This window comes from Molossus molossus, unplaced genomic scaffold (genome assembly GCF_014108415.1).
Source record: "Molossus molossus isolate mMolMol1 unplaced genomic scaffold, mMolMol1.p scaffold_m16_p_19, whole genome shotgun sequence".
Classification (NCBI taxonomy): domain Eukaryota; kingdom Metazoa; phylum Chordata; class Mammalia; order Chiroptera; family Molossidae; genus Molossus; species Molossus molossus.
In genome coordinates, this window is record NW_023425354.1 from 32,451,374 (window position 1) to 32,478,397 (window position 27,024).

The window sequence follows — 27,024 nt, forward strand, 5'->3', positions numbered from 1 at the left end:
TCATGAGAAAAAGAGCTTGAAAATTACATACATAAGAACCTCTTTTCAGTATTAGAAGCCATAGCCACACTGCATATTACCGTAAATTCTTGCTGTGAACACATTCCTCACTTGTAAGTCAATTATTTTACAGGTAGCCTCAATTACAGGACCACAAAAAGAACAAAGCAGTGATTAATGACCATCTCTGGTATTAGGGAGACTTGGGCTCAAATACTCTAGCTCTGCCATTTATCTAAAGCTGTGTGAGCTTGAATATGTTATTTAAACTTTCTATGCCTTGTTTTTCTTATCATATAATGGAGATGATAGAATCCTACATTATAGGCTTGGAATATTTGTCAAAGTAATGTATCTAAAGGCCTTAGCATAGCTCCCAGCACAAAATAAAGACATACACTGGCTATTAATAAGAAATAAAATTCTCTGAGCACCTAAGATATCTCACAAATCCTGTATGACAGTTTTGCTCAGAGACAACCCATCAGGCCCACACTCAGAGTCTATATAACTTGATGTTCAGTCAGGACTGACATATCGTGGCTCGGGCATAGTTTTGACAAGAAGGACCATCTGGTTTCCCGTGCTCTAGCACGACTGGAGCCCCTGTCGTCTGAAAGTAGGGACAGGCAAGAACCAGGACAGCTGTAACGAGAGGGACAAGTGGTGGAACAGAACAAACCAATCAAAGCAAGAGCTCAACTGTAGGAGTCTCAGCGTATTCAGAACAGGGCCAAGCAGCCTTACCTTCCTCAAGGGTCCCTGAAAACATCCCTGTATCAGAACAGTGCAGTAATTCATGGTGACAGTGAAGTGTGCCTCAGTCCTCCATAGAAGTTCATGTATGCTCACTATTTAAGAAGGCAGAGAACCAAGTTTTCCAGGGCCAGGCAAGCACTTGCCATCAACAAGGTGAAAATCAACATTTTGATGCTTGAAGACGGAACTTCAGTTGCATGGAAAACCCCCCTTGGGTAAAACAACTCAACTTACAACAGAGCTGGATACATAAGTGTCACCCTCTTTCTACAGGTTACATCCCTGCAAGTTGGTACTATATAAATTCACCACCCCCACCCCCAAAAGACAGTGGCTACTTAACTTTGGTACAAAGAATCAGGGTCAACTTGCCAATGATACTTTAATGAATGAAATGTGTTATTTTGTGATATGCCCCCTTTCAACTCATGTTTTCTGCTCCAGAGAGGTACAGTGGAAAACAGACGAAAACCAACAGGACGTCCCACATGTATTCTTCTTGATGATGGAGTTAATGGGAAATTCTGCCCCTCTCCACACTTGCGATTCCTTGATGGTAACATGACTGGACTAGGAGGTCTTCCAGGTCTCCTCCAACCTGGATGTTCTAGGATACAGTTACCTGACCCAACTAATAGGAACCCAGTAAGTGTCCTTGCTCAGCTTCTCTAAGATCATTCTGAGCTGGCTGCATGCACTCTGGAGATCCTCCTTCACCAGCACAGCATCCACCAGGTGCCCATAGTGCTGGTCTATGAAGGCGGCGGAGGCAGACATCTCTCGCTGCTCCTCATTCTGCAAGGAAAGGGGCAGTTATGGAGCAACAGGGTGGTTCTACCCCTGTGTCTTGGGCAATGTGCCAACCTCTAATTTTGAAGTGACGAGTGTGATAACTATGGTCTATGAACAACCAACTCTGTACACAAAGAACAGAGTGTAACTGGAATGATAATATCCTATCAAACTTCCAAGAACGTTAATGGGCAGTAGACAAAATGATTGTTCAGTCATTCATTCACAAAATATTTACTCAGGACTGTTAACTGCAAGCCAGGATATGAAGTGTTTTGGGGGCTGGGGAGGGATGCTGATTCTACATCCATGTCACTATCACACTTCCTGTCCAGAGGTATTTCCAAAGAATGGTACTATTGTGTTGCATGGCAATTTAGTTAAATAATTACAGGAACAATCTATAAATAATAACAATATAAAAGCCCAAAAAAGCACTTCTGGAATCAACTGGGGCAAAAGACAGTGAATAAGGAACTCGAATGCCCTAAATTCATACTATAGAACTCAATTCTTCTTTTCATGTCCTTATACCAGGGCCAAACACTAGCACAGGGGACAAAACAGAATTACTTAAGAAAGTGCTGGGCCCTGACCGGTTTGGCTTCGCAGTTAGAACATTGGCCCGCAGACCAATGAGTTACGGGTTCAATTCTGGTCAAGGGCATGTACCTTGGTTGCGATTCGTCCCTGGCCCTGGTTGGGGTTGTACAGGAGGCAGCCACTTGATGTGTCTCTGTCGCGTCAATGTTTCTCTCTCTCTGTTCCTCTCTCTCCCTCCCACTCTATCTGAACAAAAATGGAGAAATGTCCTCAGGTGAGGATAAAAATAAAATAAGAAAGTACTGGGACAACACTCATCAAATTCCCCATTCCCTGAGGGTACCTGCCTTCTTAAACCAGATTGTTTTCCTGACACCTAACACCAAGATATAGCTAGGCAGTGATCCCTTCTTTACCAAACGCACACAATGTTTGCTGCTGCTTTCAAAAAACCTAAGAGAAGGCTGAGATCATTCCTTCCCCTTACTTCTTTCCCCCAGGAGGGGAAAAACTAAATGAAATTGGGAGACGCTTCCCAGTTCTACACTGCACCTTGCAGGGCTCCTTTGGTACTGAAACTGCCCACAGCATCCCAGCGCTGCCCCGCAGCCCTCACACCTCCCGCAGCCCGCAGCCCGCAGCCCTTACACCTCCCGCAGCCCTCACACCTCCCGCAGCCCTCACACCTCCCGCAGCCCGCAGCCCGCAGCCCTCACACCTCCCGCAGCCCGCAGCCCGCAGCCCTCACACCTCCCGCAGCCCTCACACCTCCCGCAGCCCACAGCCCGCAGCCCTCACACCTCCCGCAGCCCTCACACCTCCCGCAGCCCTCACACCTCCCGCAGCCCTCACACCTCCCGCAGCCCTCACACCTCCCACAGCCCTTACACACACATCGAGTAGAACTGTCTGCTTACACACCTCCCGCAGCCCTTACACACACATCGGGTAGAACCGTCTGCTTACACACCTCCGCAGCCCTTACACACACATCGGGTGGAACCGGCTGCTCACACACCTCCCGCAGCTCTTACACACACATCGGGTGGAACCGTCTGCTCACACACCTCCCGCAGCCCTTACACACACATCGGGTAGAACTGTCTGCTCACACACCTCCCGCAGCCCTTACACACACATCGGGTAGAACTGTCTGCTCACACACCTCCCGCAGCCCTTACACACACATCGGGTAGAACTGTCTGCTCACACACCTCCCGCAGCCCTTACACACACATCGGGTAGAACTGTCTGCTCACACACCTCCCGCAGCCCTTACACACACATCGGGTAGAACTGTCTGCTCACACTCCTCCCGCAGCCCTTACACACACATCGGGTAGAACTGTCTGCTCACACACCTCCCGCAGCCCTTACACACACATCGGGTAGAACTGTCTGCTCACACACCTCCCGCAGCCCTTACACACACATCGGGTGGAACTGTCTGCTCACACACCTCCCGCAGCCCTTACACACACATCGGGTAGAACTGTCTGCTCACACTCCTCCCGCAGCCCTTACACACACATCGGGTAGAACTGTCTGCTCACACACCTCCCGCAGCCCTTACACACACATCGGGTAGAACTGTCTGCTCACACACCTCCCGCAGCCCTTACACACACATCGGGTGGAACTGTCTGCTCACACACCTCCCGCAGCCCTTACACACACATCGGGTGGAACTGTCTGCTCACACACCTCCCGCAACCCTTACACACACATCGGGTAGAACTGTCTGCTGCTGCTGGAGTTTCTATTCCCCCTGCACCCTCAGTGTTCATCCTGGAAGCATTTAGCTATTTGAGAAATTACAGAAGTAACATGTTTCCCACTAAGTACCTCAATCTTCCTAATATTTGCATCTTGAAAGAACTCAAACCTCCAATGGAGTAAAATGTGTGACATCTGTTTTGCAGCCACAAATCCCCTCAATCCTTTTTCTGGCCTGTAAGGTGGAATGTTCAACCACCTGCAGCTTCAGCCAGAGTCACAAACCTGACAGCAAACACATGGAAAGACTCCCGCATGCTGCCTGTTGTCCCATGCTGGATTAGCTTACTATATCTGAACTTGGTTTCAATTCAAGTGTCAATTAAAAAATCAACAATGTGAAAATCAACATTTTGATGCTTGAAGACGGAACTTCAGTTGCATGGAAAAACCCCCTTGGGTAAAACAACTCAACTTCCAACAGAGCTGGATACATAAGTGTGGCTCAGTGGATTAAGAGTCATCCCATGGGCCCTGGTCAGTTTGTCTCAGCGGTTAGAGTATTGGCCTGTGGACCAATGAGTCGTGGGTTCAATTCTGGTCAAGGGCATGTACCTCGGTTGCGGTTTGTTCCCGGCCCTGGTCAGGGTGTGTAGGAGGCAGCCAATCAATGTTTCTCTGTCACGTGATGCTTCTATCTCTCTCTCCCTTCCTCTCTCTAAAAAATCAAAACATATTTCTAAATAATAATAATAGAAAAATAAAAACTACTTGGGTTTGGCTTAGGAGTTCAACAGATTTGTGTGGTTTGTCACACTCAGATCAGGTCCCTGATGTGGGTCTCTATTTTCAGGGAGGGTGCTTATGTGAGGGAGTGGAGGTGGGGAACCCAGGTAAAGCCACCCCTGTCTGAACTAGAGACATTTCCAGCTGCATCACTTGACCAAGTAAGTCTGACCAATAGGCAAAATGGAGAGATGGTCTTTTGCAGGAGGTATGAGCACCGTTATGTAATGGTCACAGGCTCTGTTAGGCCTTTAGAAAAGAAATGATCAATTTTAAACTTACAAGTGGAGCTGCTGTGTCCTCATAAGCGGGAGACATGGGCGGCGTCTTCCTTTTCTCCTGAATTGCAGGCTTTACAAATATAATATAGGGCTTGAACTCTGAGGTCCTCAGTTGTCTTAGTACCTGAGGAAAAGAGTTCAGGAATATTATACACTTTGAAAATCTTTTATTGTGAAACATACTTTTCAAATGCTCCATAATGGCGTGCTTCATCACACGGCCTCAATGGTAATGGTTCCGATAATATGGTCATATGACAACTTCAACGGGGCAGGTCAGCTGCTGCCTTTCTGGCTCTCCACTCTCACTCTGGACTCAGCTGGGCCCTGAAGGCAAACTCGCTGAGAAGGGAGGTTCCCAAGCCTCCGTTCCAAGAGCCGCCATCTCTCTTGGCTCTGACCCCACAAGCTCTAATGAACCTTCTTCTGCCCTTCTCTACCTGCCCAGTCCTGACGGATGAGCCAGCAGGATTCAAGGTGTATCTAGTCATCGATCTGGACTACACTCGTGCAGAATGTGTGCTATCTAACAAGCCTCCTTTGGATATTCGAAGAAGAAATGATTTGCTAAGCAAATGAGACTAAGAACCCAAAACAAATTGTAAAGACTTTAGAAGGTTTTCAATATGCAAATCATCCTTTTCGTGCATTTCATCTGAAGGGCCTCTACTTGGAAACACTGGTATTAAACTGCTATATGGTCTGGCCGGTGTGGCTCAGTGGTTGAGCGTCGACCTATGACCCATACGCCAAGGGTCGCCGGTTCGATTCCCAGTTGGGCAGGACACATGCCCAGGTTGTGGGCCCGATCCCCAGTGGGGGGCATGCAGGAGGCGGCCAATTGATGTTTCTGTCTCTCTCTCCCTCTCATTTCCTCTCTCTGTAAAATCAATAAAGGAAAAAAATAAAAATAATAAACTGCTATATGTACAATCTGTAGCCAAAATGATAAAATCACTTTCGAAATAAAATCTTAAAATTTAGACTTTCAGTTTTGACTACCAACTCCTAGTAAGTCCAAATTAGTGAGGATTTTGCTTATATATAATGTGCTTTCTGGAATCTGTCTCAAGCAAACTTCTGTAAAATAATGCCTATTGCTTATATCATAGAATCAGAGCTCTATTTCTATAGAGGAATAAAAAATCCCCAGATTGAGGTCAACACTTAGAAGTGTTTGTCAAAAACAAGGTTAAAGAGATGAGTAAGCGGCTGTCGATACAGTTTGTGAAGCATTTCACAGGGTCGCGTCTCCTTCCTTGCTCCCCTTTCAAACCGCTCTCCTGACCCTTCCCCAATGGTTCTCAAAGCAAGAAGGAGGTACCCTGATGCCAAGAGCTGAGCCCAGCCTCCACCTGGGCACTGACACCTAATTCCTTGTCACATCACAATTGGCCGATCGGTGCCAACCTCGACTGCATGACTTACTCCACGCAGATTCTCATCTTGGGTCTCTGCCCAAGAGGATTCGTGAACTCCCTGCGATTCTAATGCAGTTTTTGTGTATAGAGGTGCATATTTGGGGCTGTAAAGCTTTCATTAGCTTCTCAAAGGGAGACCCCCAGGAAATTTTAATATCCTGTACTCTGGGCAAAACACTCCTTAGACTGAGGTCAAATATTCTGTAAAATGTACAACCCCCTCGTTTATAAATTCCATTAACAAAACAACTGGCCCAGGAACTCACGTCCGGCTCCACGTCCACCAAACACACTTTGTTTTTGGCTATCACAGCCTGGATGGCGTCCAGGCTGGTTCCATAGAGATTTTCCTTATATTCACCATGCTCCAGAAACCTAAAACACCCCCAAAGGAGAAAAGGGCTTTAGTTCCTGAGCTTGCCTAAATTAGCACAGACACATGAATGGACTTCCCGCCATGACTCCTCTCCCACCTCCTCTCTCCCCTCCCCGCCCCCCTGGAAGCCCTCCCAGGGGGTCAAGTGGGCTCCCGGACAGATGCAGACACACGCCTACACAGAGGGCCAGTGGCCCATCAAGCAAACGTACTTGTTGTGATGTATGTCGGCCTCAAATGCTTGCTTAGAGACAAAGTGATATTCCACCCCCTCCTTCTCATGGCTCTTTCGGGGCCTGGTGGTATCTTTTAAAGAAAGAACAAGGAGAGCTGGGCAAAGAGATGTCACGTTACAGTCAGTGAGAACAGCAGTGAGCCTGCGGCCTTATTCAGAGTTCACTGCTGATACGTATATAAACCAACGTCTTCCGTTCATCCAATGTCCCTGCGTCAGGCAGTGCCCTTTCCAGGCACGTCACTGATTCACACCACTCTGGCGTAGGCAAAAGGAGAGGAGAGGTGCAGAGAGGTGGAGCACCATGCCAATGACCCAGGGCCGGCAGGTAGCAGAGACAAGGTCTGAACTGTCTCATGCCAAGGGTATGCCCTTACCACCCTGCCAAACTGCCTAACTGATGCTGTGGTTTTTAAAGAATCACCGAGGAGCTCCCTAGTCCTACACTTGTATTATTCCCTAGTCCTGATTGCTTTTTGAGAGCAGAGGAGGCACAAACACAGATGACCCTGTTGTATGCTTTTAATCCTGTATTCAATTATTTCTCGTTTTGAGAAAAGGAGACATGAAGGCAGTGCCTTTAGGGACGAGATGTGCTCCAGCAGAGCTGGCTCTCGCTCCGTTTCACAGCACGTAGTGTTTTCCGATGGATTTCCGAACAGAAGTGAGATGCACACTCCTGGGGAAAACAGGTCCTCCCAGAACCAGAGCACACACGAAGCAACACACAGCTTTTCCCTGAGCATTCCAAAAGAAAACATGGGGTGTTGGAGAACAGTGTTTTCTGGCCCTTGGGCGCCACCCAGGGAGATGCTCTGTATTCTGTATGTGGTATCATTGGCCAACTCTGGCCGCATCATTCCCTTGCTCTAAAACTTTTATTTACCTACTTATTACATTCTAAAGTCCTTAAATGAGTATATGACACCCCTGTGATCACCCAGCTTCAAACTCAGTTTCATCTCCCCCACATCATCCACACCAACTTCCCCAGCCCGTACACTGCTAAGCCAGGTCACACCTTCATCCCTTTGCACATGTTTCCTTTGCAGAGAAAATTCTTCCTTTCTTCTCTGCCTGGAAAACTCCTATTTACTCTTCAAAACCCAACAGATCCCTGGCCTGTTTGGCTCAGCAGTTAGAACATCAGCCCACAGATCAATGAGTCATGGGTTCGATTCTGATCAAGGGCACGTACCTCGGTTGCAGTTCGTTCCTGGCTCTGTCTGGTAGGGGTCGTGCGGGAGGCAACCAGTCGATGTGTCCCTCTCATGTCGATGTTTCTCTCTCTCTTTCCCTCCCTCCCAATCTATCTGAAGATAATGAAAAAATATCCTCAGGTAAGGATTAAAAAACACACACACAAAAAACAGTGTAAAGGTCACTATCTCTGGGAAGCCTTCACCGACTCCCCCCATTCATAAATGCAAGGGGGAAAGTCACCTATCTGTGTGGTACCTGGAAGCAGGTAGGCCTGACCATCCAGGTACCCTTCCCCCAAGGGATGGATCTGAGCATTTCAAAGGATCTGTGTGTGTGCAAACTGCACAGGTGCTGTTTCAGTCCATCCTCTCAGGCTGAAAGGCCGTGGCCCACCGAAACCCACCAGGCCCATTACAGGTATGTTGCCAGAATGGCCTCCGCATCCCTGCCATTTCAGGTTGGGCAGGGATTCAGAGACTGGGCTGCAACCCAGAGACTGGGCTATGGGCCCTGAGGCCCAGGGGAGCAGCTTTGTAGCTGCCCTTCCTCAGAACTTTCTGGAAAGGTCCCATCACTGCCACCACAGCATCACCTCTTGGTGGCCACCAGGTGCCCACAGTGCATCCCACTGAGGACAGAGGGACGGAGAGAGAGTCCCACAGAAAGAAAGGGGCAGCCAAGGACAAGAAGAGGCAGGCTTCATGCACCCTGTTAAGAACGTGACGGGGGAAGACTGCCTGGTTTTGAATCTTGGCTCCACTACTTACCAACTCTGTGACACTGGGCAAGTGACTTAACCTCTCTGAGCCTCAGTGCCTTCCTCTGCAGTATAGGATGGAAATAATCCCTCTTCTTGGGCACTAGGAAGGTTCACCAAGTTACTCACAGGAGAGCTCCTGGTACATTCCTAGCACTCTTCATTCTCCTCCTCCTCACATTCAGAACGAGGATCTCCCACCTAGCGGATTTCAGCAACCCTGGCTGCCTCTAGACTCGGGAGCCACCCTGATGGGCCAGATCCAGCTACAAGGGAGAGAGAGCCCAAGCAATACTGCTCACTGGGTTCTCTGGCTTCCCTGCCCTGCTCTCTTATCCAAGCAGAGAGCAGGGGCCACTGGACTCAAAGCCATTTGGAAGAGGAGGCTGGGGGACCCCTTGGTGTTGGGTTGAGGTTGCTACTTTGCCTGCAATGTGCTCTAGACTCACCTACCATCCCAGGCAGGATCCGGGAAAGTAGTCCTCCAGCTTCTGCCTCAGAGGGTCCTAGTGGACCACTGAGAGTGGGTTTCTCCCATCATGCCTAGGCCCCACGATCTGCCTATAGCAGGCAGTGCTTGGCAGTCCCTCAGGCCCAAAGTAAGGATAAGGATGGATATGGGAGTTGAGGCTCCATGAAATATTTACGTGTAGGCATGCACCCCCCCACACACACACACACGCACGCACGTGGGCCCTCTTACGTGGAACAGCAACACCAAAGTGCTGTGGGTTCTCTGCCACCACCTTCTGCTTCAGCTCGTGCAGTCGGGCTCCCAGAGACCCTGGGGAATGAAGCGAAGGCTGACCTCAGATCCTGCTGAGCTCCTCCCCACTCCTCCAGGGAGAAATCAGCCCACTCCCTAAAGATGCCGGACATCACCTACCGATCAGAACCACCAGGCGGGGCCGCTTACTGGGTTGGTGCTGGTACCTGGTCACCTCCTCATAGGTCAGCAGCTCTGGAGACTCGGCTACTGCGGATATCTTTCCCTCCTGTGGGCTTCCCAGTCTCTCCCTGCGGCCCAGCCGGAAGCTCCTCCGAAGACCAGCTGTGAGGGAAGGGCAGGGGGCATCACAACATTTGTCCAGGATCTCCCACTAAAGACTTTATCCACCTGGCCAGACCTGGAGGAGGGACTGAGTCCCACGGCCTCTCCCAACCTCCTCCTGCCACACGAAGGGACTGATCAAGACACACAATAATATGATGAAAGGGTGACCACCTGGCATCCAAAAATAGGGTTCACAGTCACTGTTTTAGTTGGCATGTGACTGACCTTGAACAGGTCATCACCTCTCTGAGCCTCAATTTCCTTATCTGTGAAATGGAAATATAAGTCTACAAATGCAATGCATGGACTGGATCCTGGATCAGGGGAAAATGCTCTAAAGATATTGTTGGAACAACTGGCAACATTTTAATATAAACAGTACATTAGATAATAGAATCGCATGCATTGAAATTCCCACAATTTGATCATTGCCCTAGATTCCGTCAGAGGATGTCCTTGTCCTTAGGGAATACATGCTGAGGTATTTAAGGGTGAAGGGACATGATGTCTCCAACTAACTCTCACATGACTCAGGAAAAAAATGTACATATGTAGAAAAAGGAAATGATACAACAAACATGGCAAATAACAACTGGTGAATTTGGGTACTGAGCAGATGGGAGTCCTGTGTACAATTCTTACCACTTTTCAGTAAGTTTGAAATTGCTTCACAAGCAAAAGTTAGAAAAACTCTTTGCCTGTCTCTGGGTCTGTGAAAAGACTGACCCAAATGAAAGTGGAGGTACTTGGGAGACTAGTAAAAGGCTCCATGACTGTAGGGTGGTGGCGTAACCACTGAATAAACTACAGTTGAGATCACGAGAATAATAAAATCAGTGTTAATGTAAGGGTCCATGTCAGGCGCTAGGCCTGGGCAGGTCAGCCCCTCCTCTGTTGACAGAGATGGAGGAGTCCCACAGACTCAGTTGCTCAAATCACCATGTTTTTGTCTCTCTCTGACCCAGGAGCCCATGGTGGGATGTACACGGGTGCAGAAGAGGATGTTGGGGGAAGAGCCCCTGCTACTTACCCACATAATGCCCTTTGAAGTACCCCTCACAGTCACAGGTCTCTGGGAACCAAAGAGAGGGAGGCCAGTGAGCCATCCTGGTCACAGACCCCAGCCCAGAGGCACCCGGCCCCTGATGGCCAGGAAGAGGCCTCTGGGATGGTGTCTCAGGGGGGCTCTGAAGAAATCCCATGTCCTGGCCACCCCAGAAAAACAAGTTCTTCTGTTTAGCTCAGTTCTCCATACTTAGGCCCCAAATAGCCTTTCCAGGACCTAGCAGGGGTTCTGGGCCAGCAGGCCCCATCCCAGTCCCTGTGAGTTGGGATCAGTGTCAATAAGGAGGGAAGAGTCACCAGCCTTGCCCACCTCCTGTCTCTTGCCTCCTATCCAGCCCAGTCACAGTGAGCCCAGCCAGAGTCCTGGGAAGGCTGAGCCCTGTGTGCCAAGTGGGCAGGGAGGGGCTCTGTCCCCTGCTCAAGGAGCAGGCCGGACCAGCTGGCGGAGCAGGAGACACAGCCACCCAGAGAGGGGAGGGCTGAAGAACAAGCCTCTCCAGTCCCAGACATTCCACAGAAAAAGGGCCTTGTCCGTGCACACAGGGGACAAACACCAGGCCTACCTTTGTCACAAGGCTGATCATCTGCGGTTTGCACAAAAGACAGATGGAACAGCGTTAGTGGAGGGGAACCAGAAGGCCCTGCGGCTCAGGGACAGCCACGGCCTCGTGTGCCTGAGGAGCCCTCCATCTGTCCCCTCTTTCTCTCCTCCATCAGACCTGTGATCTGAGCTGTGGTGCGTTATTAAACCAGGACTTGCTCTAATTATTCTTCCTGTGTGTGTCTCATTAGCAGCCCAAAGAAAGCCAGCTCGTCACTGGCGGAAGCAGCCTCAAGGCCAATTTCTTCAGCAGCCCTTCCGATGGAGAGCATGTCCAGCAGGGTGGCCGTGGGCATGGCCACCAAACCAGGGGAGCAGCTTGCTCTAGGAGCCTGCAGTGGGAAAGCCTCCTCTCATACCCTAACTGGGGCGCTCTGGTCCCAGGCCCACGGAAAACTCGACCCCGGTCCCACTTCCTCGACCTCACGAGCCTCCATTTTCCCATCCTAGAAAGGGAGCTGTCCCGACCCCACTGCTTCTCCGGGCTGTTGTAACGATTACAAGGCAAGAAGGTGGGTGGGTGGGTGGTTACCTAGAAGGTAAAGTGCTACAGAGTAGAGTTGGCAGACAAAATACAAAACACTGGATTAAATTTGAATTTCAGAAAACCCAAGAATCAGTGTTTAGTATAAGTATAGCCCATGCAATATTTGGGACAAATGTATTTATACTAAGAAATTGTTTGTTGTTTATATGAAATTCTAATTTAATTGAGTATCCTTTATTTTTATTTGCCAAAGTTGACCTCTAACAAAGAGGCACAGGCTCACTCAGCATTCCCACCCAAAATCAGAGGTTGCAAAATTGATGGGGTCAGAATGCCCCTTGGGAATCTAATGGAAGCTGTGGACCTTCTCCCCAACACACCCACATAAGCATGAGCGCACATACACACACACACACACACACACACACGCATAGAGAAGTTTGCACATAGTTTTGGGAGAGGTGTTAATATGCCCCCTAGTGTCATCTGTGAGCCCCAACTATAGAACTTCCTCTCCAAGGATTAGCTCCCTCCAACCTAACTCGTCTTCTCTCCTCATCCCTCTCCCCACCCCCTCCTTCCTCTGGAGGCCTGGGAGATCAGAGAGAGCCCTTGGTGCTCCCTCCCGCCCAGCGCCTGCTTCTTCCTGGCACCATGTCCCCAAGTCCTAACCCCAGCTCCTCCCTGAAGTACCATCCCTGCCAATCTACTCACAGGGGGGCTTCTTGAGGCTCTGGGGGCTCGGCAGGGTACCCGTGGCTCTCCGGTAGCTTAGGCGCCTGTGGACAAGGAGATGAACAAGCCCGTGAGCTGGGTTATGGAACCAGTCAGGGAGAGTCTTTCACAAAACCTGGAGAAACTGAGGCTGGATCCTACAGGCGGGCACAGCCGGGCACTCCGAGGGCCTCCTGCTTCACACCGAGTCCCAGTGAAGACGGACGCGCGCGGGTGCCCACTGCTTCCCAAGGGGAAGGACACTGAGCCTCTGCTCTGGAAGCAGCTCGCCCAGCCCAACATGGTCACGCACAGGGACCCGGCCCAGTGCCCGTGGTCAGCGGTTGGTTGTTACTTTTCTACAACTGATTCTCGAGGAAGGGAGGCCCCTTCGCCTCTCCCCTGGCCTTCCCACCCCTGAGGGAGCGGGAAAATAGCAGGACTCCCAGGAGAGGCCGAGGGTGAAAGTGACCCTAATTTAACATCCTTCTCCCAATGGAGACCTCAGCCTGACACACCATCCAATACGGTTGTTAGTGGAAAGGCAGCTGCCAAGGCCTCCTCTCTGACCGAGAAAATGCCCAGGGCTCTTGGAGGTGTTTAGATTTCCACATTTAAATGCAGGGGAAGGGCCTCCCCTCAAGACCTGTGAAGCCAAAGGTGCAGATGGGTCCCCTGAGGAAAGAGAACAGTGTTTTCAAGCTGCCGCACCTCAGAATCACCTGGGACACCTGTGAGAACGGAGCTCAGAGCCCGCCCCCGGAGCTTCGGATTCAGCAGGTCTGGGGCAGGGCCCAGGAATCTGCATTTCTCACAGGTTCTCAGGGGATGCTGTCACCTCTGGCCTGGGCCACATGAGGGCCACTGAAACAGATGCATGAGGTCTGATCTGACCGTATTCCACATCCCAAAAGATAGAAAAGGGCTTCAAACCTCGGGGTAGCGGGGGGGGGGGGGCAGTCTTAACTACCAGTCCCTCTGACCCCGAATTTACACGTTTGGAAATCTATCCTAAGGAAATAATTTGAAATATGAGGAACAGTCTGTGTGCAAGATAATAAGTACAGCCTTGTAGCAGAGAAACACTGGAGAAGACTGAAAAGTAGGGAAGGAGTGAAGTCACTTAGGTACGACCCTTCCTCCAAGAAGCCTTCCCTGCATACCGTGTCCTACTCCCTGGCCCCCATCACATTTGTATAAAGTATTCATTTAACCATTTCTGGCTAAACTGTAAGCTCCCTCAGAGCAGACCCCAGGGGTTCAGAACGGCCCACAGGATGCCTGGCAGGGGCCAGCTCCATTCATAACAAATATATTCGCACTGCCTATGAATGAATAGGGAGCTCCTGATGAAATGTGATATAGCCACTAAAATCACACAACTAATAGGTAATGTGTGGGAAATGCTGGTGCCAAAATGTATGTTACAAAAAAAAACAAAAGAGCAAGATCTCAAATTCTATATGCAACACACATAAAAGGCACAGGAAGGAAATAAATTATGCTATTTAGATAGTGATGAGACTTTGGGTAATTTTCTTTTCCTTGTTCTTTTCCCGTAATTTTATATGTCAATTTCCATAATACAATTTTTCATATGTATTATGCAATATTCATTAATTTAATAACACAGATTTCCATATATTTATTTAAGTCTGAGTCATCGCCATTGGTTATAGGTCAAAAAGAACAAACACAAGTACAACTGGTACTTACTTCCAGGAACAATACACAGGGTGCCCCTCTGGCTGCGGTAGCAGAGATTTGGGGGTTTGTCATGTATCTCTGCCTCTGCCACTCCAGAACCACCCTCTAACAACACACTCCAGACCCACCTTTCCTGGAACTGTTTGGAGGGAATAAGGCCAGCTCGAAGGTTGGTGTCCCCCACTCGCTTGGCCTGCCACCACGTGGGGTCATCCTGGCTCACCACCTCCAGGACCTGCCTGCGCTGGAAGGGCAGGCCCGCCTCCTGGCAGGGGATGGCCCGGTCCTCCCGCGGGTTGTAGTGGAAGAGGGCCCGCATGAACACCTGCAGAGGACAGGCTCCGGTGAGGCCACCCTTCGTCATGGAGACAGGGACCTGCCTATGCCACATCGAAGGCCAATGACAACCACTGTTCACAATTAGGAAGCATAAGCAGCCTTGAGAATAGAAAGCTAATCAGAAACACGCCACATACATTTTCTTATTGTTCTTTAACCATTTTGAATATCATAGTCAGGAAATCCCTCAAGAGCCAGAAAATTAATAGATGGGCCCCATGTCTGAATTTCTTTTTCCAACTTAAATGTTTCCTTAGTACCTGATGTGCTGTCCTGAGCATACACAATGCAGCAATTAGTCCTGGGAACAAAGAGTAAAGGCGAGCACATCTGTAACGCGGATGTGATGTTTGATATGCTAACTGCCCCTAATGAAGTCAGCACCATCTGTGGAATAAGTTATCTAGATGTTTCAGTAAGAACACAGATATCAATAAAACTACTGTTACTGAGTCCTTGCATCACACCCATGTTTTTTATAGTTCAACCCTGACTCATCTGCCACATACCTGGCTGACCCCCGACCCTCCCCTAGACCCTGAAGTTACCCCCTCTAGACAAGATGGTGAGACGACACAGCATTTTGTCACACTTCCTTGTTCTCTTCTATAACTCAGTGGCATGGATTTATTTCTATTTGGGCCCAATGACTTTAACAGCAAATTGAGGGGAAAAAAAGAAAAGGAAAAAAAAAAAAAGGCCAGAGGGCATATGACAGATCCAAGTCATATTCCTTTATGTGCCCACCAGAAAAGATTGAGACGACAGTAAGAACTTTCAGATGTGAGGACAGAGACCCTCATCAAGCCACAGATGTCACCAGGGTGCCAGGCACTCAGAAGAGAGCATTCTCTTCAAGGGCCAGCACAGACCAAGCTCTGGCTCAAGAAGGAATATTTAGGAAGGATGGGCTAAGGGACAGGAAAACCAAGTTCTCTCCTTGTATCAAGTTGACCTTCCACGACCACATGAACTTGTCCAAAGAAGAACCACCTTCCATCGGAAAGAGTCCATATTATGTATGCCCTGGGATTCAGTGGAAGAAGGCAAATAAGAAACAAGCCACAAAAACATTATTTCTTCATTTACTGTTAAAACAAAAAAAGAAAAACACCTGACATCAAAGACGTTGTCCATTCTCAATCCTCATTCATCATAATAGGTATTGTCTGTGCCAGGTGCTGGAATAGCCCCTCTCCTACACCTAGTACTGGGCGGCGGGGACTGGGAAGCAGCTTTCTTGGAAAACTGGCATGCTCCCTTCCACCCGCCAGTGAGAAGTATGTAGTTCATTACGTTCTCCTTTCTGCCTTGGCTGCCAGGATAGTTCAGGTCCCAATTTATTCAAAATCAAATAACGCCCTCTTCTGTCCTCTCTACCACCACCTCGGCTCAGGTCTCAGCAACCTGCCCTAACACACCTCCCCCGCAGACCCCAACCCAGTGCTCTTTCTCATGGACCCCCAAACACACTCCTCTCCCTTACTCTGAGCTTCTATATATGCAGACCCCTCTGCCTGACCTTCCTCCACCTCTTCTTCACCAGGGAATTACTCATCTTCACTTCCTCAGGCCTCACCTCCTCGTGCCTGCTGTACCACACCTTCCGTGGCACCTGTCGCTCTGCACAGAATCTTACACAGTACTTATCACATGGCAATAAAAGACTTGCTCCCCAGCCTCCCCTTCTGAACTAGGAATCCTCAAGGCTCCTAAGTGACCCCGTCACCAGCATCTGGCAGAGCACCTGGCACAGAGGAGGTGCCCCAAAAAGGTAGGTGCCACAAAGAATTAAACAAAGGGCAGTTATTTAATTGGTCTCAAAGCCAGAACATTTGGTACCTTCTCCTCTTTATGGCCCCGATTTTCTATTTCCATTAAAATTTATTGGTAAGTGAGGCTGAAACCTGTTTACAAAGAGGCAGGGTACAAAGAAATAAATCACTTTGTGACACAATTGCAATCTACCGAGCACATGTTCTGAGGACCAGATGTACTATTTCTTCCCAAATGACCTTTTCCAAGGCTGGGCTGGAGCCCTCCCGGTACCTCTAGCTCCCACCCATACCTTGCTCTCCTTTAAACGGTCCTCCTCTTGGGTGGCTGGGATGATTTTCAGGGTGATGGATCCCTGGGACTGAGCCTGCAAGGAAAGACACCCACAGGCTTATCATCGTCCAGGGCTAACCTTCCATGAGTTCTCATCTCATTTCCCAGGTCTGAAAACTCATGATCAGAGGGAGGTCAGACTCTGTTGTTAAATTAACAAGGCAAATCAAAAACTAATACCTGTATTTTCAGACAAAGGGGTGAAGATTTTATTTTATTTATGTATTTATTTTTTTATCCTCACCCGAGGATATTTTTCCATTTTTTGTACAGATAGAGTGGGAGGGAGAGAGAAGAAGGGAGAGAGAGTGAGAAACATCGACGTGAAGGGACACATCGAGTGGCTGCCACCCGCACGACCAACCAGGGCCGGGGACAAACTGCAACCGAAGTACGTGCCCTTAGCGGGAACCGAACCCGGGTCTCTCCGGACCGCAGGCCAACGCTCTAACCGCTGAGCCAAACCGGCCAGGGCAAAGGGGTGAAGATTTTAAATGAGGACCCGAGGACAATGCGTGCCCTGAATTCACCCCTCCCGACCTCTAGTGCCCCCCAGGGCTGCTCTTCTTTCTTCTTCTTGGGTTATTTTGAATAGCCTGGTCCAGTTTCCTTTTCCTCCTTCCTGCCCGACTTGAGGCTGGTTCCAATCAGTACTTCCCTCTTTGCCTCCATCCTCCCCAGTGGGCTCTCCAATCACAGCCCACTCCTATCTTCCCAGGGGTTCCTCCTCCATCTGCCTGACAGAGACCCTGTACCCCCATGGGGGGACCATGAGGAAGAATGCTGTCAGCCATGAGAGCACATCTTGCCTACTGGTCTCCCTGGCCTGCATGGCCCTGGAACACAAGGTCAGTGCCCGGAGCTAGGGGAACGGCAGAGGCACACAGAGACTGAAGGGGCTGCCTGCAGGGTCGCTACAGTGGGGCCTTAGAGAGTCAGCCTCCTCTCTTCACATCTCATCCTCTTTCTGTCCCCAAACCACCAGAACTTAGCCAGGAGTGTCACGTCGAGGGAGGATGCTGAGGATACAGAGGACAGAACCATGATTGAGATTCTACAATTTCAGTTTTGACTTGATCTCCCAGAATGGGTTCTGGAGGCTGTTTATATCCCGGCACAGATGTGAAGTGCTGTATCATTTTCCAGATGTTTACATCCTAATGATCGCCACACATAGGATGAGAAACCATCCCTGTCCTTATTTTCCAGGAAAGGAAATTGAAACTCAGAATGATCTGAAGACCTGTCCAAGGTTGCACAGCCAGAAAGTGGCAGAGGCAGGATTCAAACCCGGGACTGGCTGACCCCAAAGCCCTTGCTTGGGTCCTCCCTGTGCTGCAACCTCTTATTCCATATTCCTCGGTCCTTTGAAAGAGGGAACCCTTTTGAGGGGGGTCTCCTGGAAAGGTTCTCAGGAAAGGGAGCTAGGGTTCGGGGAGATGACTGCTGAAGAGAGGGTCTGTGAGAAGCAGATGGACTAGAAGTTCAACTCCTCATCCCCCATCCCGCACCCTGGGCACACTGTAAGTCCACTTGGCCTGCAACCCTCCCGTGAAAACAGGAAGACTGAGCGAGAGCCACCCTGGCTCCAAGAAGCACCCTGCTTGGGTCTCCAAAGCACCACCAAACCCCCAGCACACGTGAAGCACGGACCAGAATCTGGCTGATCTCGTCGGGCCGCTTGTGCAGGACCGTGATCCCATTCACTTCCCGGAGCTCGTCCCCAACGTGGACCAGGCCTAGGAGACACAGGAGCGACCGTCAGCACAGGGAGGGGGCTCGAAGCTCTGGGCACCGCCGGGACTGTGATGAACTGAGTCCTTACTGCGCGCTGGGTGCCTCACTCCGCACCACAGCCTCACAACCACCTGGTGAAATCTCCAGTTTACAAGTGGCAGCTGAGATCTAGAAAAATTATGCAGCTTGCCTAAGGCCATACTGCTAAGAAATAATGGAGCCAGTGTTCAAACACAGTTATTTTGACATAGAAAGACTGTGTTCTTTCTGCTGTAACCTCTGCTTCTTTAAAAATTGCATTAACTCTTCACCTTCCTGGGTTTACAGACACACTCCAAGAATGCCCTTCACAAATCTTAACAAGAAAACTTACAAGCACCAGGAAGATGTCATCATGAGTGTTAGACACACCTGTCTGTTGGCCTCTGCTTTACTGACCAGCGTCTCTGCATATTGGTACTGAAAGTGGGCGCTGACCCAGCAGCATTAGCACCACCCACGAGGCGGTTGGGGCTGCAGAATCTGGGGCCCAGCTAAGACCTGCTGAATCAGAATCGCCTTTTAACCAGCTGGGGCCGGTTGGGAAGGGGGTGGTCATGTGCTTACTCCTGTTTGAGAAGCTCTGGTCTAGGATTCTTCACAACAATGATCCCCAGACTTTTGGGATAATATCCCCACACCAGGAGGTTTACCTCCAACTCAGGAGTTTTCCCACACAATGATTTGCAAATTGTTTTCCAACAAAACAAATCTGGGATGTGCACACCCTCCCCTCGGTAATAGTGGTAGCTGGGTGGTGAGGAAGGGTGTCCCTGCCCCCCAGTTAGGAATTACCCACCAAGCCCACACTGTATGCTTAACTACCAGAGTCCTGGGGCTAAGCCAGTGCATGAGTTCTTCTGATCCCCCCAAAGTACTAGATGCCTAAGAGATTTCAAACAATTAAAATTTCTACCAGGCATGTGAAAGCAAAGAAAATTCCAGCCCGCTCCCCAACTCCCACTACATCCCAAACAGGTGATGGGATAGGAGGGGGAAATGAGACCTATGGCCAAAGGGGGAAGGTTGGGGGACAAAGGCCATCACCTTGGCCAGGTGGGCATTGATGCCACTCACCACTCCGGTCTGCTGCGCCTCCTCGCATGATCCTGGCCACTACGACAGCCCCTGAGTGCTCATCCCGTCGGATGGTGGCACCCTACATCAGAGACAGAGCAGGCAGGCTCCTCAGAAGCACCCCCAAACCTCAGATTCCAACACTCTGATTCCAACACTCTGATCCCAACAGGGCCCCCCCACCCTGCCTTCCTTTCCTCTGTCATCCCAGAGGGCAGATCACTGGGGACCTTTCCAATACTAAGGACGCAATAAAACGGACGTCTGTCGTTAATATAGCACAGCACTTTACTGTTTACAAAGCACAGTAACGCAGTGCCGATCTCATTTGAGAGATGAGGGACTGGGTCTCAGAGAAGGTAAGAAGCATCCTCAAGGTCACCCGGCTGAGAAGGAGTACAGCTTTTTGTGATGCTGAATCCAGAGCTTTCTCTATCATATCACAGCACCTGCCTCTTGCAAAGACATTTAATAATGAGGAGAGTATGTGCCAGCAAATTCTCATCCTGCCTCTAACCAATCACAGGGTTACCTGGGCCTTCTGTTGCCGAAGGGAATCAATTATGTCCCAGCCAGAGCTTCAGGACCAGGACTTAGTCTATGAAGCACAGAAGAGAGGTTACCCAGGATGAGGAAGGCCTAACGAGCCCTCAATTCCGTGCACCACGCAGGCCGGACAGTGGCAGGGTAGAGCAGCAGTCAGGTCAAGAGCTAAGCTCCAGAGTTGGACAGCCCTAGGTTTGAATCCACTCTGCCATTTACTAAAAACATGCAGCCTTAGCAAGGAAGCCCCTTATCCTCTCTGCGTCTCTTTCCTCTGGGGTGTGGGACAACATTTAATTCATGGGGTGGTGCGAGGATTGCATCCGGGAATATATGCAGGGCACTTAGCACACAGTAAGTGCTCAATAAATTCTAACCATTTATTACTGGCTGTAACTGCACACACACTGGTACACTTATTAACTTCGCTCATGTCATCTATTTGAAGTACATAAGATAAATATTGCTGGAAAGAAAGGCCATTAGCTGAGAACTCTGTGGCTTCTTGCCCCACAGACCTTCACGCTTTCCAGCACCTGTGACCATCCTTTTCTCTTTCCCCCGCCTCAGAGGCGGGGCTCCTCCTGTCTGGGCTGGTCCCTCTTCCCCTCCTCCTTCTCCTGCATCCTCAATGTCCCTTCACTACTGGCTCCTTCTCCTGGTCCTAAAATATTATCAAGTCTTTCCCATCATAAAGCCTGCACCCCCATCCAGCAGAAGCCAGTCTTCGATCCTTTGGAGCGAGCTTCTTAAAGAAGCAGGGTGTGTCTGCTCTCTCTGCTTCCTTCCCTCTGAGACACTCAGCCCTGCAACCCCAAATGCACCAGCAAAAGCACCTGATGACCCGCCAGCTGCCACCCTCAGGCTCCTCTCCTCTGATCACCCTCCTGCCTGATTCTGCTGCTCACCCTCCCTCAGGAATTCTGTTTTAGCCTGGGCCCTGGTGACATCACTCTCCTAGTTCTTCTCAATAACAAATCATCTCCTTTGCTGAGTCCTCCTCTATCTGCCTCTTAAATGTTGATTGAAGGGCTAGGGCTTGGCTCTGGCCCTCTTCATATCTCACTTTGTATACTCCTTTACCCAGGAGTCGACCTCTCAGGTGTGATTTTAACCCCTTCTGGATGCTGGGGGCTGCCCACTTTGTATGTCTGAACACATAATCCTTCTACCTCCTGGACATCTCCATTGTGAGTCACACAGGTCTCCTGAATTCAAAGGTCCCTAAGCTCCTCCTTATTTCCTCCCCAGAATTATAGCCGAGGCCCACCCAGTCGTCCCAGCAGGACACCTGGGTTTTATCCTAGGTGCCTCCCCAGATTCCTGCCCGAACTGTGGCAGTTACAAAGTGACATTTCTCTCATTTCTGAAAAATTTCTTGGATGTCTCTTCCCTATTCCCACAGGCCTAGGTCAAGCCTCATTTCTGAACCTCATGCATCTGGCCCCTACCCCCAAATTGGTTTTCTGCTTCTGGCCTCACTCTTCACATCACTCTCTACTTGGTAGCCAGTGTGATCTTTCTACACTGGCCATGCTATTTCTTGCTTAAAACCTTTCCATGGCTCCCCACTGCCTTCAGGGTCAAGCTAAGTAACTTTGCATGGACGATCAGGTTCTTTATGATGTGCCACCTATCTGGCCTCACCCCTGTCACTCCTCACCTCAAACGTGGCCATCTATATGCACAGCAGGCAGCTCACAGATGCCTGACTACACCATGCCATTGACCTCCCCATGGCTTTGCTCGTGCAGTCTACTTTGGGGAATGCCCTTCCTCTCTCTTTTCCTTCTGGAAAATTCCTGTTCCTTTTTTTTGAAATTCAGCATGGGCATCACCCTTTCCAGGAAACTCCCAGTCACTACCTCCTGTGAACTCCCAGAGACACTCAGAGGGCCAGGACTAAGTCTTAATCATCTCTGAACTGCCTGCACCCAACAGGGCCCCTGGCACACAGGAGGATGCATGATTTGTTTGCTGAGTCGATGGATAACTGCCCCGTTCTGAAAGAAAGGAAATAGAGGCAGAGACGAGATCCCACTCTGTTCGCAGAAGTGGCTCATGTGAGGTCACCTGGTGAAAGTTGACAGTAAACAGTGCCCGCTGCGGTATTCTTCAGGGCAAGCACTCAATTCTCCGGACTTCCCCCACTTCCCTCCATCTAATAAACAAGCCTGTCCCTTTGCTCGGTAAATCAATGCTGAACCAGGACCAAAATGATAACCATCTGTCAGCTGGGAAGAAGAATAGCTGCTGCCCTGTGCTTCCTCGGTATTCAGAGCAGGGACTGGCAAACATATTCGGCAAAGAGCCAAATGTAAGTATTTTAGGCTTTGGGGGCTGCACAGTCTCCTTTGCAACTGCTCAACTCTGCAGTTGCAATGTAAGGACAGCTCTAGACAATATGGCAATGAATAGAATGGCTGTGTGCTGATAAAACTTTATTTACAAAATCTGGCAGGGGCTGGGTTTGGCCCTTGGACAGTAGTTTGTCAGTTCAGAGAGTGAGGATCAGAGCTGCCACACAATCATGCAGGTGAGTCACTGCACAAAGGAGCTTGGCCGTAGTTGAAGGAGGCTGTATCTACCCGAGAAAGGGGACCCTGCGCACGTAAGTGTTGCAGGGACTAGTGACAGCCCTGAAAAACTGCCATCATTCATTTTAAAGACTTCAGGAGGGTCCCTTCCCAGTTTTCCGGGTGGAACAGGGAATGCAGGGGAAGGAGGGTGCCACATACCAGGGGTTCCTTGTTCTTTACCAGGCGGACAATCTTCACTGATTCTTCATCAAAATCCTCATCAATATTATCAGGCAGAGGGGGGAGAACAGGGTCAAAATTCTTCTGGGCAACCGTATCATGTACCATGAGCATGGCCTGTCAGGAAAGCAAGAGAAATGAAAGACTGGCCCAGAGCTCATGGGGTCAGAGGGCCTGGGCTGAGCAGTGGTCCGAGGATCTTAGATTTCATGCCAGAGAGACAACCACCCCAGACACTGACACAGGATCCCTCACTCAGAAGCCTCCTTTCCTCAGCCTCATGACTGAATGCTCAGGAGACACCAGCTGTGTGGGTGGGCAGGGACTGCGGCGTGACTACCCTGAGGTGGGGGGTGGACAGCAGCTGGAGCAGTTCCCTCTCGTCGCTGTGCACTGAGGCGGCCTGCAGCTCCTCCATCACCTGTAGGGCAATGAGACAGGTGGGTGCTTCAAGCCTGCTGCGAGTCACCAGGGAAAACCCTGCTCCCTGGACCTCAGACCCAAGGGCCCTCCCAGCAACTGCTATAGCACCCAGGGGCACATGGGACCCTCAGCCACCCAGGACTGATGCTCCCAGGGAAATCACACCAGGGTAATCCTAAGGGGTGCTAACTCATGAAGCCCTTACTGGGTGTCATTGCTTTATGTGGATCTTCTCACTTAGCCCTCTCAAAGAACTAAATGTAGCGGGCACTGCTATTTTGCCATTTTACAGATGAGAATTAAATGAGGGATTAAATATCTAGCCTAAGGTCACACAGCTGATATGTGGCACAGCCAGGACTTGAACCTGGTCTTACCTGGCTCCATTATCTGTGCCCTCACCACTGCACTGTAGGTGAGAAAATAGGGGCTCAGAGAGGTTGAGTGACATGTCTAAGGTCCCAGAGCTAGTAGTGGAGACAGTGCTGTGCCTGGGAGCCTCGCAACCTAACATGCGCCTCATCACATCCCGTGGACGAGAAATGCACAGAAACTGCACCCGGGCTGCACCCTCCCCTCAGCAGGCCATCTCCTCAGCTGAGGTGAGTTTATTCAGGAGCTGGACTTAGTCATCAACAGGGACTGCTTTCCCCAAACAGGTCCACAAGAAATTAGGAAGCATTCCTTTAACAAACAAGAAGCCTGAGCCAGTAAGCGGGGACAGACCGCAAGTCCCTTGCCCCCAGGACTCCACACTGGGCCTCCCCAGACACAAGGTCTTGTTTGACCTATTCGTATTGCCAGTCCTCAACAGTTTGGGAACTGCAGTTCTGGTCCAAATGCTCTCATTTCACAGCTGGGGAAACAGACTTTCTCAGGAACACATAGTAAGTGGGCGTCATCATGTCACCATGTTCCCAAGCCCAGCCAAGGCTCCGAGTTCCTCCCGGCTTGCTAGGAGGCCCAGGGAGGAGGAGGAAGAGGAAAGGAGACACTCTTCACCTTGGCACTCCTGATTCCCAATGTCCCCTGGCTAAGCAATGGTGATGAGGCAAGATGATGGGACACTATGGGATGGGGATGGGGCTGACAGCAGAAGAAAATACTTGGGGCTTACATCCTCGGCGAGGGCCACAGCGCTGTGCAGGACAGGAGTTGGACTTTGCCTCTCGTAATAGCGAAGCTTCTCGTGAATCTGCAAAGACAGCCAATTTCTGGCTGGGGTCTCCCAAGCCGGCTGCCTAGGTTTACCCTGGACACCACTACCCCATGGCTGTAGGGCTGCAAACTGGGCCATCCACAGGGCAACGTAAGAGAAAACCCTGCACAGTTTGCAAGTAAAGGCCTTACTGGGGCAGGGAGATGGCTAGGATGTGGACATGTAGGATGGCTAGATGGCCACATCTAGCTAGGAAGACCCCTAGAAATCCTCACCAGAGGGAATGAAATGAGGTTTTACCTTCATTAAGTAACTGAGGCTTTTTTCACTGAAAACATCCCTCAGGAAGCCCATCTCTTCCTTGTAGTTGGAGTCAGGTCTGAGTTGAGAGGTCAGCAGCGCCAGGGTTTCATGCAAGCCTGAGGAGAGTGTGAGGAAAACACAGTATAGCAAGTGCAATGGTACTTCCTTTGAGACGCCATGTGGGAACCCCCAGTGGACCCTCAAACAACACTTCAGCCCTATCCTGTGAACGCTGTCTCCCCAGGCTCTCATTCCCAGGGCTTGGAGGCACAGCCGTTCCTGAGCGCTAACGCTGCTTTCTTTCCAGCCTGACTGCTGGGCAGGTTCTTGTCTCCAGGCTGTGGAGGACCAGCCTGGGGAGGCACTCACCAGAGTCCTCGGACAGCACCGGCATGTCTGTGCTGGTCAGATCCCCGGTTCTGCCTGTGGATTCTGGGAGAAAGAGCGGGAAGGGGGGTGAAGCTTCATCAAGCATACTCATTCAACAAACAGTGATTACACCTCTCCTGTACGTGGCCAATATGGGGAGAGAAGGAACAGAAACAAATAACTCTCTGCTCATTTTTTTCAGAAAGGAGAGAAAACTGAGATTTGCTGAGTGCCCTCAATGTGCCAAGTATTGTGTTGGGTGGTATCATATGGCATTTTTCTTAATCTGCACAAAACTCTGAGGAATGAATACTAATATTATTATTTTACTGATGAAGAAACAGAGGCTTGCAGGAATTCAGTAACTTGTGGGTTGGAATCCGAGTGGCCCCTGTTTGACAGTGGGTGCTCTCCTCCACAGCATCCCCCTTCTCCTGTGACCTTCTAAGAGGCATGGATCAAGTCCCTTGCCTGTCACACCTTCAACAAGTACCTGGCTGGGCCTACAAGCTCCTCTTTTCCCTCCACCCCCAAGCCCCAATCCGAAAGGAGTCCCCCCCAATAGAGCATATCTAGGAAGTGGAGAAATGAGATTACAGGTTGGGGAGCCCTGTTTCAGAAGGCCCCCCCAACGTCATCTGCAGCACGTGGACCTCAAAAAGTCCTTCTTAAGAGGGGACTAAGAGAGTAATCATTCATTCATTCCGAAAACATGGGGCCAGCCCCTCTGCGCTGGAGCACGGGTGACACTAAGATGCATGAGAATGGTACCCGGCCCTCCAGCCACCGCCCCCACTACGCTGGACTCACCCTCTGGCTCCTTGTATCTGACCCCCCACCTCCCTCCAAGCGGCCAAACAGATTCCTGCTCGCTTTCGGAAGGAACCTGTGGGACGAACAAGGAGCAAGGCTGGGCGAAGGGGAGGCGAAACCTGGGGGACGCTGGGGGGCGGTCTCAGAGGACGCGGAGAGGCTGGAAAGGAGCGGAACGCGAGGGGATGGAGTGCCGGAGGGCAGGCCGGGGGCCATGGGGCGGGGACTGAGCTCCCCCATACCCCCAGCTGGGGACTCAGTGGGCCGCGAGGCTGACGTGGGCTAGGGAGCGGGTCTCCGCCCATCAACCGCGTCCCCGCCCGGCCCCTCCCGCCGGGGCCCTCGGTCCCTTGTCTGTTCCCTGCGCGGGTTCCTACCTGGGCGCGCCGAAATCTTCGCTCCAGCCGGAGATCCGCGGGGGCCCGGTGCCTCGGCCGCCGCTGGCTCCGCCTCCCCGCCCCTCCCTGCCGCGGCCGCGCCGGGCGGGGGTGGCGGAGCCGGAGCAGGCCGGGCGCGAGGAGGAGGAGGGAGGAGGGCGCCGGGGAGGGGGAGGAGCGGAGGCAGTCCTTGCAGTCCGGCACCGCCAGCTCTCCGCTGGCCCAGGCTTCGCTCTCCTGCGTCGTACCCCTCCCCACTTCCTCCCACTCGAGCCCCAAGGAGCCCTCCGCCTGTGTCCCCGCACAACCCGGGCACACAGCCAGTCTTCCCTTCTGCCCCTACCACCCACACATACCCACCCCCACAGTGTTGCGGGGTGGACGCTGGCTTAACATATAATTAGATTTTGCAAACATTTATGGAGCTCCCTCCAAGTGCCAGGCACTGTGCCAGGGGCTGGGGGTTCTAAAGGCAAGAGA

General features: G+C 50.7%; 1 protein-coding gene across 1 annotated transcript; it reads right to left on the minus strand.

Annotated features, from left to right (window-relative positions):
* Nucleotides 1-486: 486 nt before the first annotated feature.
* Nucleotides 487-26,578, minus strand: MPP3 (membrane palmitoylated protein 3). Its single transcript, XM_036268655.1, has 19 exons — nt 26,545-26,578; nt 25,355-25,417; nt 24,983-25,101; nt 24,641-24,718; nt 23,441-23,521; nt 23,080-23,217; nt 19,799-19,880; nt 18,599-18,684; nt 16,905-16,979; nt 14,626-14,822; nt 12,791-12,855; nt 11,552-11,572; nt 10,954-10,995; nt 9,756-9,920; nt 9,573-9,653; nt 6,887-6,980; nt 6,565-6,673; nt 4,879-5,001; nt 487-1,554 (listed from the first exon to the last, which is right to left on the minus strand). Exons 2-19 carry the CDS (start codon nt 25,377-25,379, stop codon nt 1,378-1,380), a joined length of 1,758 nt encoding a protein of 585 aa, XP_036124548.1. The 5' UTR covers nt 25,380-25,417; nt 26,545-26,578; the 3' UTR covers nt 487-1,377.
* Nucleotides 26,579-27,024: the final 446 nt, after the last annotated feature.